Genomic DNA, 14,225 nt, shown 5'->3' on the forward strand with positions numbered 1-14,225 from the left:
CAACAAGGCCCCTACTGTATAGCACAGGGAACTAAATTCAATATCCTGTAATAAACCATAATGGAAAAGAATATAAAACAGAATATATAAATATTCTGTTTGAGTGGAGATATATATATATAAAAAACTCAATCACTTTGCTGTATACTAGAAACTAACACAACATTACAAATCAACTATACTTCAATAAAAATTTTAAAATTAAAAAATGTTTGAAATATAATTTACATTGTACAGTGCACCCATTTAAAGTGTATACTTCAATGGTTTTTAGGTATATTCACAGATATGTGCAACCATCACCAATTTTAGAACATTTTCATCTGAAAATGAAACCCCATATCCTTTAGCTATCACCTCCCTAGCCATCCATGCCCTGCCTGCCAGCCCTATGCTAATCTACCTTGTTTCTATATCTTTTCCTATTCTGGACTTTCACAAGAACGGAATTATATATTACGTCGGCTCTTGTGCCTGGCTTCTTCACTAATGTTTCCAAGGCTCATCCTAGCTTTAGCATGTATCAGTCCTTCGTTCCTTTTATGGCCAATTAATAGTTCATTGTATGTGGCTTCCCTGGTGGCACAGGGGTTAAGAATCCACCTGCCAATGCAAGGGACACGGGTTCAAGCCCTGGTCTGGGAAGATCCCACATGTTGTGGAGCAACTGAGCCCGGGTGCCGCAACTAAGGGGTCCTCCTGCCTAAGAGCCCGCGCTCTGCAACAAAAGAAGCCACTGCAATGAGAAGCCCGCCCACCACAACAGAGTAGCCCCCGCTCGCCGCAATTAGAGAAAGCCCGCGCACAGCAACGAAGACCCAACACAGCCAAAGTAAAAATTAATTTAAAAAATAATAATTCTGCTATAAACATTTGTGCATACGTTTCTGTGTAAACATGTTTCTCTTGGATATATATCTAGGAATGGAAATACTGGGTCATCTGGTAACTCATATGTTTAACTGAGGAAATGCCAGACTTTTCCAAAAGTGACTGCACCATTTTACGTTTTCATAGCAGTGTAGGAGAGTTCCAATTCCTCCATATCCTCAATACTGGTTTATCTGATTTGGTTTTAGTATCCTAATGGGTGTGAAGTAGTAGCTCACTGTGGTTTTTATGTGCATTTCCCTGATAACATCTTGCATCTTTTCATTTGCCTATTTGCATATGCAAATTTTCCTTGGAAAATTATCTATTCAGATCCTTTGCCTTTTAACTGGGTTGTCTTTTTGTTAATGAGTTGTATTAAGAATCGTGTCTGTTTAGTGATTTTTATAGTTCTTTCTATATCATGGATATAAATTCTTTGATATTTTATGTGGTACCAATATGTTCTCCCATTATGGATCTACAGTTGACCCTTGACCAACACCGGTCTGAACTCTGTGGGTCCATTTATACTTGGATTTTTTTCAATACATACTGCAATACTACATGATCCACATTTGTTTTGAATCTATAGATGCAGAACTGTGTATATGAAGAGACTGTAAAGTTATATGTGGATTTTCGACTGTGCAGGGGGTCAGTGCCCCAGACCACTCGCTGTTCAAGGGTCAACCGTACTCTTAGAACTTTGTGATGCCTTTTTATGAAAATAAGTTCCTAATTTCAATATTGCTAAGTGTGTCAAACTTTATGAATGGTGTTTGTGACTTAAGAACTATCCTTCCCAAAACCAACTTCATATTTCCTATATTTTTATAGTCGTAAAAATATTTCTCTATTTTATTTTCTACAGAACTACAAACACTAAAACCTTGGTAGTGTTGCTTTGTACATTTAGGTAAAAAATTCACTGGAGTTGATTTTTCGTATAGAAAAATATGGATATGGAATAGGGATCCAATCTCATTTTGTTCCTATATGAATACCCTATCATCCCATCACCATTTATTAAAAAGGCTATCCTTTTCCTCCCATGTTCAGCAGGACCAGCCACTATACTCTTAACCTCTCCATCTCCCTGTAAAATAAAAGTAGACTAAATCAGGGCTTCCCTGGTGGCGTAGTGGTTGAGAGTCCGCCTGCCGATGCAGGGGACACGGGTTCGTGCCCCGGTCCGGGAAGATCCCACATGCCGCGGAGCGGCTGGGCCCGTGAGCCATGGCTGCTGAGCCTGCACGTCAGAGCCTGTGCTCCGCAACGGGAGAGGCCACAACAGTGAGAGGCCCGCGTACCGCAAAAAAAAAAAAAAAAAAAAAGGTAGACTAAATCAGCATTCTCAATCTGAAAGATTTTGTTAAAACCCAGATTTCTAAATCTCATCACAAACTTGGGGTGGGAGAATGGCAGATGGGCTGGAGGATCACACTAGGACCCTGGATTTATAGTAAGTTCCTTGGCTAACGCATATGCAGCCAACCTGGCTTGTGCCAACAGATGGACACTGTGGGGAATCACTGGAAATGGGTTCCATGCTTCCTTCTAGCTTTAAGACCCCTTACTTTTTTACAAAGTCTCTGGGCTACTTGTTTCTTCCACACCATTCGGGAATATGTGTAAAAGTCTTATCACAAAGAAATACAACACATATCAAATTCTAAAAACGACATGATTTTATTTGTAAAATTCAACATATTGCCTACTATTGCCCATGTCCATTTAAGTATTCCTCAGTTACAGCTCTCATTTTTCAAAATAAAGATCTTTGAAAATATACTCAGATAGAGCAAGGTATACTAAGTATTTTATTAACTTGATATCCCATGGACATCAATTGCTAACACTATGGAAAAGGGTTAATATAAAACAGTACAAAAGCATTACAGACAACAGCTTATCAATACTATCTTCATTCCACTAGTGGAATTTACTCATGTAGTTACCTTTATTCTTGAAATTATTTCATTTACAAAACAATTATTCTTTGCTATCACTTCAGCTTTCAGCTGTTTTAACTTCATTATGATGTTTTCTTCTGACATTTCAGTAAAGGGCACTTGCTTCACCTTGGATAAAAACTCTTGAATAATTTTTTCACCTTGCTGAAAAACATGTGAACGTTTCATTAGTCTTTAAAATGACTTTTCTAAAAGTCACATTAAATAGTAATGAATTGTCCCATTATAATTTCAATCTAAACACTCCACCCAATATTTAAACAACATTCTTTAAGTTTTAAGTGTGCACCATCTAGAATTTATAGCAAAGACCTTAGTTGACTGTATTTCTTCATAGCAAGTCATTAAAAGGATATTTATAAGTATATTTTCAGCTGCTAATGCCAAAGAAACTGAATATTTTAGTAGTTCCCAAATCCCTCAGCTTTTATAACTGATATATAAACTTAACCTTCTGGGGGAAAAAGAACTCAAGGTTTACAAACACTATAAGGTATAAACAGTCACTGAAAATTTAATACTCGTATACACATGAGATGTTTCTTCTTTGTTTATTTTACTGCCTAGTTATTGCCATTCTAAAGAACGTGGTTATTGCTTGCTATGTGACCCGTGGGCTAATTCCTTAACACACATTCCTCATCCGTAAAATGGGGACAATAATATTACCAACCACACAGGGCTGTTGTGAGAATTAAAGAGTTAAAGCATGCAAAGTGCTAAGAACAGTGCCTGACAAAGGATATAATGTTTATTACTGCATGTGAAGCTGAACTGAAAAGTCTGCTTTTTACCAGGGAGCCAGTTAGTAATATGTACCTTAGAGGTGAAAGGTAGATAATCCAAATGATAAGATAGAGAAGAAACACATCTCTATTAAATAACAAGTGCCTCTTTTTCCCAAAAAATAAAATCTAGATTGAGTAACATCGATAATTCTGTTATATGTCTCCCTTAGCTTAAAATTTTTAAAAAATTCATTGTAATTAATATTATCAATGGTATATGACTTCTATTCTAATTGGGAATCATTTACATAAAGGAGCCTACCTAATCCTGGATCATGGATAGCTGTGGGGCTGATACCAAGACCGTTTCATATCCAGGATGGCAACCTTCCCTACTTAAAACTAATAACAAGTTATAATACATATCTCCTGCTTGTATAGGTACAACAGATAAAACCTTATCTTTTAAGCCCCAAAATCATACACATCATCTATTATTGTAACATCATCTATCCTTCAAGTAAGAACAACAAAAAATTCACCAGGTAAAAGCTAACAATGTGGGCTTCCCTGGTGGCACAGTGGTTGGGAGTCCGCCTGCCGATGCGGGGGACACGGGTTGCTGCCCTGGTCCGGGAAGATCCCACATGCCGCGGAGCGGCTAGGCCCGTGAGCCATGGCCACTGAGCCTGCGCTCCGCAATGGGAGAGGCCACAACAGTGAGAGGCCTGCGTACAGCAAAAAAAAAAAAGCTAACAATGTGACAAGAGGTTGTCACAATGCATAATCACAGTAAGTGCTGCCAGGACCTAGATGTAAATTAAGATTCTTTTATTTTCATTATTACAAGAAACTAATAATCCTTTAATTTTTAAAAAATCCACTGGGCATATGCTTATACCTTCTGTGTGAACATCTAAATTTCACCCACCACTCAGAAGCCCTAACTTAAGATCCACTGCTCCCACAAGAACTGAAACATCCTGCCCACAGAGAGCTTTCCTGAGTAAACATTTGTCATAATTCTCTATGACATGCTCACTATTACTACCTCCCCAACTAGTTTCTAAACAACTGGAGGGAAGGAACTGTGTTCATTTCTTCATCATCTTAGCTAAGCACTGAGTAAATATGTGATTTAACTGAACTCGATCTATTTGTTTACAAGTAATCAAAGATACGTGCATGGACCTCTATAACTCCTTTGAATTATGTATTTTAACCTATACTAATATTCCTATCCTCCTACTTTTGAAATCTGGTACTTGAAATGCTATCTTTCAATTGTACAGATGTGTGCAGTGGTGAAACCAAAATGATACAGATGGATTCTTTACAGTGCAAAGAAATGTAAGTGGAAACCAATAATGAATGTTCAGTAAGTAAACAATAGAATCATACAGAAAAAAACAACTACAAAAATAATTTGACAAACCTCTCTTTCCAGATAGCACCTCTTTGCGGCTGGTTCCATTTCATCAGGTTCCTGTGGTTTCCCAATATTCTGAAATTCCTCTAGTTCCAGGGCTTTTTGTTTAGCACACTCTATTACATGCCTGGGGAAATTAGCAAGCTCGGCAACATGAATCCCAAAACTCTGATCACAGACACCTGTAAGAAATTTGAGGCATGTGAGGGGCAGGGTAGGAAGAGACAGCAATTTATGCAAATGGAACTTACTTTCTCACTTTGTCATTAGGAAACTTAACTTTGTATTATTTCAAATACATTAGCCAAATGTTTCAGAGTAACTTAAGGAAATTTTAATTAAGCCTCCAGTGAAAAGTGGTTATGACTTGGCACACAGTGCTATATTTTATCCTCGACAAATGTAGTAGGAAAAATAAAAATAGCAGAGAAAAGCCTTGACAGATAGTCCTCAAAAGCCTAGACAAATATCTGAATCGGAAGAAAAATTAATCAACACAGTATCTCTGAGGTTTTCTCATTTCATAAGGGAGGAACTAAAGTACTGTGGGAAAAAAAAAGATAAATGTAAAGTGTCACTAATTAGAAGGAGTATTTAGTTCAAAATGTATTTCAAATGACAATGAAATTTTTGACCCAAATCTAGTCTAGTAAATTTTTAGACTAGGTATGTTAACTTCACCCACATTTGCAGAAAATAAACTGACTTAAGACATTCCTTCCAAATGTTAAATACCAGTGATGCTCACAGTGTTATCATGGAGCTCCCATTTTTGCCTCAACCGTAAATTTTCCTTTAGCCTAGTTATATATCCCATGCATTCTGGAGCTGGATATTCCGCACAGCTTAGAGAAACAAAAATAAAATAGAAGCAAGTGCTTGATAAACATCCACAGTGAAGGAGAAACCTGTTCCTATCGACTCCTAATTTCACCTGGTCTTTTTTAATACTTTGAACCCATTTCTTTTTTCTTTCTTTTTTTTTTTTTGTGGTAATGCGGGCCTCTCACTGTCGTGGCCTCTCCCGTTGTGGAGCACAGGCTCCGGACGCGCAGGCTCAGCGGCCATGACTCACGGGCCCAGCCGCTCCGCGGCATGTGGGATCCTCCCGGACCAGGGCACGAACCCGTGTCCCCCGCATCGGCAGGCGGACTCCCAACCACTGTGCCACCAGGGAAGCCCTGAACCCATTTCTTTCTCACACAAAACACCTTTTAAAAGCAAAACCTCAACTTCATGCTAAATGCCATGTCCAACCAAGAGTATCTATATTCTCTATCAACAACAATGCAAACAGTAACTCAGAAGGATTCCTAAGAAGCATAAGCAACAAAGAATCAAAAATAATCTCATTTATCTGCAACCAACTGATGCAGAAAAATGCGTTCATGGAAAATCAGAGAGCCATCTGAAAAAGCTATTCTGATGACTGGTGAAATGTTAAAGCAATAAAAACTTTACAGTATGTTAATCTCATCAACGCAGTCATCTGATTAGCTGCCAGGTCCACTAATGACAAACTTTTCTCAAAGGATGAAATGCCAACAAATAAGTCATTCCTTACCTGATAACTACTAACAATTTCAAGGTTTCTGGAGACCCCAGCTTTAAATGAACCTGTTACATAACACATTCTTAAAAATATAATCAGATGATTATGACAGTTTATTAAACAGTAACAGCTAGAGCCTCAGAACTTCAAAGCTTATTGTTACTATCAAGTAGCTAATTTGACAAGAAAACATGCTGCCATGGGAGGTAGAACAAAACTCCTGTGACGATGTTCAAAAGTGCAGATCATTCTTTCTGTGACCTTTTTAAAATGAGTGGTTCTACCATGACACATAGAAATATAGATAACACACCACGTCCCTGTCCCCAGTCTGTAAATTAAGAGGTAAATGTGTTCTGTAAAAACATCAATAATTCATCCTAATGCAGAATAAGGCAATTACTAATGATTCCAAGGATAGGAACACCAAATTTACAGTACACCAGTGGTATGCACTCACCTTTCTTCACCTGATAAAGCATAGTTAAGGTCTCTTCAGTAGTTAGTGCTGTGACATGTAGATTATTAACAGTTGGTATCTGATTGGCCAAGGCAGTAAGTTCATGAAAATGGGTTGCAAACATGCAAAAAGCACGGATCCTTGTTGCAATGTACTCTGATATAGCCCACGCTAACCCAAATCCGTCATAGGTAGAGGTTCCTCTTCCCAATTCATCTATGATTATTAAAGAATCTTTGGTTGCAGACCTGAAACACGTAATTATATGAAAATTTCCCATGATATAGCATGTGGTAATGCAAACAACAAAATTAAGGCAATACAATGGGAAAGATGTGCCACAAATGTAACAGATTAATTATCTTAATATATACAAAAATTCAATGAGGTCAATGAAAAGCACTAAAACTTCAGTAAGAAAATGGGCATGGACATGAACAAACAACTAACATAAGAGGAAACAAATGGTGAATAAATATTTTTTAAATTACCAATCTCATTAGCTGTAATCTAAGAATTTCCAAATAAAGCAGCTATCATTCATTTCTTAACAATCAAATCAGTCAAGATTAAAAAAAATAATTCCACAAGAAGATGGGACAAGGGTGTGGTGACACGAACACTCGCATACACGGCTGGTGGTCACGTGAATCTGTGTGCCTGCCACAGCCCTACCAGCACCAGATATTAGCATTTTATTTTCTCTTTAACCAAATGAAAGGAGGGGAACTTTTTTTTAATTAGAGAATTTGACAGTTCTTCATGTGCTTATTGGTCATTTCTTTCTTTCTCCATGAAATGCCACTGACACCTTTTGCTTATTTCTTTAATTTTTTAAGTTATGCATATTAACTTATTGACTAATTACTGAACATTTGTATTGCTTCTATAATTCCCCACAAACAATAATCAAAGCATAATTTATTAAGGATCTACTATATGCAAAGTACTTTAGAAGACTCCAAGAAATAGAAGGCATAGCCTCCCTGTCTTCAAAGAAGCTCCTAAAAATGAAATAAAGACAAGAGATTTCATAAACTCTAAAATTAAAAGCTAATAAATTACAGGCATGTCAAAGAGTTTGAAGAAACACCCATGACCTTAGGCACATGTGACAAGGAAAGTCATCAGAGAAATAGAATTTCTGTCATTACGGGCCTGTAAAGAATAGAAAGGACTTGGGTAAACAGCAGGGAAGGACCATTCCGGGTAGTGTGAACAGCGTAAGCAAAAGCATGGCAGTGGGGAGATTCATAAGGTGAACAACTACCAGAAACCTTAAGAAGACGACATTAAAAATCAAAGAAGCTTTCCACAACTATCGCCAGTCACCCTTTTAAAATAATATAAAGTGCATAAAGCTCACAGGAAAACTATTAAACTAGATAAAAGATCACAGATGTTTTATAGATGAACCTGCAAATTTACTTTTCAAAGGACAGAGACATCCATTTCCATTTTCAGGAGACTGGGAAATGAACTCACCTGAGAATAGAAGCAGTTTCTAACATTTCAGCCATGAATGTGGAGACTCCTTTCAACTGACTGTCACCAGCCCCTACCCGGGCCAAGATACAGTCCACGATGGACACTTCTGCTGACTCACATGGCACAAAACACCCAATCTGGGCCATGAGAACTACCACCCCAGTCTGGCGAATATATGTTGATTTACCTCCCATGTTGGGACCTACAAAACATGATATCAACAAGCAAGATTATTAACTTATTTTTGCAACTAATAAATTGAATTATTACTCCTAAATTGCACATCGGTGACTAATTACCTAGGTCATGTGATATGACATACAAGAAGCAGACCACAGGCTGCCCAAAGGCATGAACAGGGTTCCTGCCTTATACTAGTCCCTGAAACAATGCTATTTTCTCTTCAGACAAGCCTATGCTGTGCCCTTCTTCAAGAGGACCCATGAAAAATATATCTTACCTATAATTTGACTATGGTCTAGAAAGAACATACAGACCACTTCCCCACAGCTCACAAAGCTGCCTGCAGGATAATTTTATGACATTCAGAAAACAGTACAGGCCTAACTGATTAATTAACTAAACACTATAATTCATTAATAAATGCATCTATCAGAGAATGAATCAGTATGATCAAGTCCTTCAAATCAAGTAAATTCCACACTAAAACCCAAAGACATGACCCTACTTTTGGAAAATGTGCAATTTACCAACTAATGGTGTTAGATTATATGAACAACTTGAAAATCCATTTGGGGAAATAAAATACAATCACTGACTGTTTCCCAAACACATTTGCCCAAAGACTCCTATCACCCCTGCACCCTAACACTTTTATTTTCTAGAATCTCGTTAAGATCTCTCAAAACCCTTTAGTTTGAGACAAGCTACCTTAGTCTATATACAAGTCTACTTTTTTCGAGTTTCACATGAATATAGTATCATGTCTTTTAAAGAATTGCTACCCTAAGCTGAGGTCATTCCAGCACCTAATTCTGTTTGACTTTCAATGACCTCACTATTGAAAGGTTTGGCCCAAAGGTAAGCTTGGAGGATGAAGAGATGTTCATTTTTAAATGCACTGAACCCCTGGAACAGAGGTTTCATTCTGTTCACATATATTCATTCATTCATATATTATTAATATACTACTAACTAGAATGAACAACGTTCTTTTTCTATCATCAAGGACTAGGATTTTCTTCATCAACTTAAAATATATTTCCACTCCAACATAATAAATGGGAAACATTACCCACAAAAAGCCCATAAACTAGGTTTTTTTACCAGTAATGATGTGGAACACCTGTTTATCTTTTTCAAAGTGAACATCATTAGGAATAAATGCAACTTCATCTTGAACTTCAACACAAGCATGTCTGGATGCTTTCAGTATAATTCTCCCTTGTCCTTTCTCCAAAATGACTGGCCGTACATATGGAACAGGTGCTCCATTGGACACGTGAGCAAAGCTGACAACAGCATCTAGCTGAGCTAACACATCATTTAGTGTCTGCATCGGTTCTACATAGCCTATATAAAAACAGAAAAGGTACACAGGAATATTGGATAAGAAAAAATACATATAAGCAGCTGTAAGAATAAATTCAACCCTCCTCCATTTGGGAATTCAAAAACCATTTCCTAATTTATATCATTTTTAAAAACTAACCGAGGTTTGCCATAACTAAACATGAAAGGAACACCTAAAACTTAACATGAGGTTAAAATGTGTTGTCACATTTTCCCTTCCTATGAACAGATTTCAAAAATAGAGTATGATGCCCTCCCTTACCAAGATCCATTAAAATATAAAAGTGCATAGATGCGTGGACTTCCCTGGTGGTGCAGTGGTTAAGAAACGGCCTGCCAATGCCGGGACACCGTTCAATCCCTGGTCCAGGAAGATCCCACATGCCGCAGAGCAACTAAGCCCATGTTCCACAACTACCAAAGGCGGCGTGCCTAGAGCCCGTGCTCCGCAACAAGAGAAGCCACCACAACGAGAAGGCTGCACACTGCAATGAAGAGTAGCCCCCAGCTCACAGCAACTAGAGAAACCCACACGCAGCAAAAGTTAACATCACCAATGATACGGCAAAAGACATCATGTGCCCCTTAATATGAATCCACAGACAACAGTAACATCTGCGTATTCCAGACAAAACTGTATCACCTGAAAACAATCATGAGGAAACATCAGACAAACTCAAACTGAGAAATGTTCTACAAAATAAATGGCCTGTTCTCAAAAAAAAAAAAAAAAATGTGCATAGCTGCTTATATAAGGAAATGAGGTAGAGGTTAAAAAAAAAAAAACTAACAAGAAAAAGCTTCTATGGAAAAGCTTTCATGATATATTGATAAGGTAAGAAAAGCAGGGTGCAGTGATATGTGAGGCACAATTCTAAATTTTAACAGTCTGAAACCAGGATGGCATTTCACAATTATCCTAAGAAACGTGCAAACACTAGGTAATAAGATATAATGTGACTGTCAAGATTGTTACTTGAGGTTTTTCTCCCATGCAGTTAAATTTTAGCATAAATTTAGTTCCGTAACTGTTTCTTAAAACACTTTCAACAAGATTCCACTCTGCTAGAGCAGTAAAACTAAAAGCTATTAAACAGTCCCTGACACATGCTAGGCAAAGCATGATTAGGCAATAAATATGGTCAAAATTTTCAGAATAGATTCTAAAATTTTAATAGGTCGGAGGGGCTGGTATAACAGACACATGGCTCACACAGAACTATCACATGGACATCAATGTGTCAAAAGCTTCAAAAGACAATCAAGAGAACACTGTTTAGTTTTAGAAAAATACAACATTATGAGTTTAATCAAATGGCAGAAAATCTGACTAATCTCTGATTCCCTTGTTCCCCATAAAAGTGATAAAATATTTTTTGAAAATAAAAATTAACTTATGAATTTAAACCACTTTTAAATTTATTCCTGTTTTACCTAACATATTAAAAAGGGGGAGGAGGGGGAGAGTTTATCATACTACCCTACCATATAGCAATAGGAACCTGTGAGAATTACTTAAATATTAGTGGAGTACTTACATAATTACTTTAACTCATAAAATTTCTAACATACCAACAAGAATAGGTTTATAATAAAAGAAAACCAAAAGCCTCTTAATCAAGAGTCTATATTTGGTATCTCACAACACCTGGCTCTTCACAGCATCACCTTTTCTGGTTTAAGAGCAAGATAAATTACAAAAATGATCTATTACATTTTTAATAAAGATAGTTTATAATGTGTATATTAGACCAAGAAGAGGTTTCATTTAAATTCAAGGTGAATCCAAATACAAAACCTTCAATTTAAATGTTAAAATCTAGCAGCTTTAACCTACTAGGTATTTAATGAATATTAGTTAATATTATTTTGGGTTTGAATATATGTAGTGTTTTTTAGGGTCCTTACAAATGCAATCTAGGCTAGGAACATAATTCAACTAGAAGATTACCATGCTACAGCAATCTGATACCACCAAGCAAAAATGTAATCTTTACAAATCTCATTCATCTCAACACAAATATATAAAGTATACTAAAACCCTTTAAAAGTTTTATGTTTCTTTCTGATTTACTGTAAAAATTCATAATAGTAAAACAATTTACAGAATTATACATGCTTATACTTTTTAAATGACTTGCTACCCCTAAATAATCCAGCACACATAACCTGAGAACAAGGACATCTTCCTACTTAATCACTATGCACACCCAAGAAATGTGACACCAATATCATATTATCTCATATTAAACTTTGCCAATTTGTCCCAATACTGTCCTTTATAGCTAGTCCCCAATTCCAACCCCTAGTACTAGATCCAATCAAGGATCATCCTCTGCCTTTGACTGTTCTGTCACTTTAAGTATCCTTTAATCTGGAACAGAACCTGCCCATTCCTTCTTTGCTTCCATGACACTGACATTTTTAAAGAGTGCAGGCCTTAAAAAGTATGTGCCACAATCTAAATTTATCCAATTTTTTTTCTTCTTGTTACTATTCAGGTTAAACATTTTTTTTTCTTTTTTCTGCGGTACGCGGGCCTCTCACTGTTGTGGCCTCTCCCGTTGCGGAGCACAGGCTCCAGACGCGCAGGCTCAGCGGCCATGGCTCACGGGCCCAGCCGCTCCGCGGCATGTGGAATCTTCCCGGACCGGGCACGAACCCATGTCCCCTGCATCGGCAGGCGGACTCTCAACCACTGCACCACCGGGGAAGCCCCAGGTTAAACATTTTTTTTCAAGACTACTACAGGTATACCTTGGAGATATTGCAGGTTCAGTTCCAGACCACCGCAATAAAGGGAATATCACAATAAAGCAACACACAAATGTTCTGGTTTCACAGTGCACATAAAAGTTACATTTACACTACACTGTAGTCTATAAGCAATAACAAAAAAAGTATATACCTTAAATTAAAAAATACTTTATTGCTAAAAAATGCTAACCATCATTTGACAAGGTAGGGTTGCCACAAACCTTCAACATTTAATGTATTGGTTCTATTAAATTTACCTGAAGAAATATTGACAATTTCTTTAACAATGGCATCCTGGGCTTCCTCATATTCGGTTTTATTTTTGGTATACTCTTCATTGAGAGAAGTCAATTTACTGCAAATCAAGATAACGGTATTATTAAAAATATTAAAACATCTACTGGAGATAATGTGCACTATATAAAATATATCCAGAGTATTATCCTATAAAGCATCAAAACAATTAAAATCGAAATATCAGTAGAAGATGGGCAACTCATTAGGGGTGGATGTGGCTAGAATTCAGTGTATTAACATTTATGCTGTTTGGAATGGCCCAATGGCACCAATAGTATTCTTGCTATAACAATTATTCCCTTGAGTAAAATTCTGGTCTGTGACCTTTTCTAAAATATTTAAATGGAACCTAAAAAATAAAACAAATGAATGTATACAGCAAAACAGACACAGATATAGAAAACAAACTAGTGGTTACCAGTGGGGAGAGGGGGAAATTAGGGATATAGGATTAAGAGATAGAAACTACTATGTATAAAATAGATAAGGCAACAAGGATATATTGTACAGCACAGGGAATTATAGCCATTATCTCATAATAACTTTTAATGGAGTATAAACTATAAAAATACTGAATCACTATGCTGTATTCCTGAAACTAATATAATATTGTAAATCAGCTATACTTCAATTAAAAAATAAATAACACACACCTCCACACACAGTTTCTCTCATTACTGTAGGAAACGGTCTTTGATACTGAAAGTTGTCGAAGTAAGGTAAATGTTTTGAAAACAATCTTACTGAGCAATTTGAAGAGTAAATGAAAATTAAAGGTTGAAATAAAAATTGCTGAAGATGAGAATAGAGAAAAAATATTCACTGGTATCAAAGGAAGGGAATGAAATTAAAAACAAAAAGACAAGATGAGGGGGTCACAGAGGATACAAGAAAGAGGGGGAAGTACTTATCAGAAGGAGGGCGGTATTAGTCAATCAAGGCAATAACTGTGAACATGATGGAACCAGCGAATGCCATAACATGCATATACAGCTTGAGAACAGTACATTGGCACAAAAAGACTATGAAACAGGCAACTGGAAAGAATTAAAGGAAGAAAAGAAAGAAGCAAAGACATTATAAAAGTGAGACTGCTGTGTGACGGGGAGAGCTGACAGAGAGAAAAGAAGAGGTG

At 36.9% G+C, this 14,225-nt stretch overlaps 1 protein-coding gene across 1 annotated transcript in view; it reads right to left on the reverse strand.

The window, feature by feature from the left end:
- Window positions 1–2,538: 2,538 nt before the first annotated feature.
- Window positions 2,539–14,225, reverse strand: part of MSH2 (mutS homolog 2) — a 73,363-nt gene continuing 61,676 nt past the window's right edge. Inside the window, exons 11-16 of the mRNA XM_019943195.3 lie at window positions 13,051–13,148; window positions 9,791–10,036; window positions 8,501–8,705; window positions 7,016–7,263; window positions 5,010–5,185; window positions 2,539–2,990 (exon numbers count right to left, since the gene is read on the reverse strand). Coding sequence (XP_019798754.1) covers window positions 2,820–2,990; window positions 5,010–5,185; window positions 7,016–7,263; window positions 8,501–8,705; window positions 9,791–10,036; window positions 13,051–13,148 — 1,144 coding nt within the window. The 3' untranslated portion in view covers window positions 2,539–2,819. The remainder of the gene's footprint in view (window positions 2,991–5,009; window positions 5,186–7,015; window positions 7,264–8,500; window positions 8,706–9,790; window positions 10,037–13,050; window positions 13,149–14,225) is intronic.

The sequence above is a fragment of the Tursiops truncatus genome, chromosome 14 (assembly GCF_011762595.2).
Source record: "Tursiops truncatus isolate mTurTru1 chromosome 14, mTurTru1.mat.Y, whole genome shotgun sequence".
In the NCBI taxonomy this organism is placed as follows: domain Eukaryota; kingdom Metazoa; phylum Chordata; class Mammalia; order Artiodactyla; family Delphinidae; genus Tursiops; species Tursiops truncatus.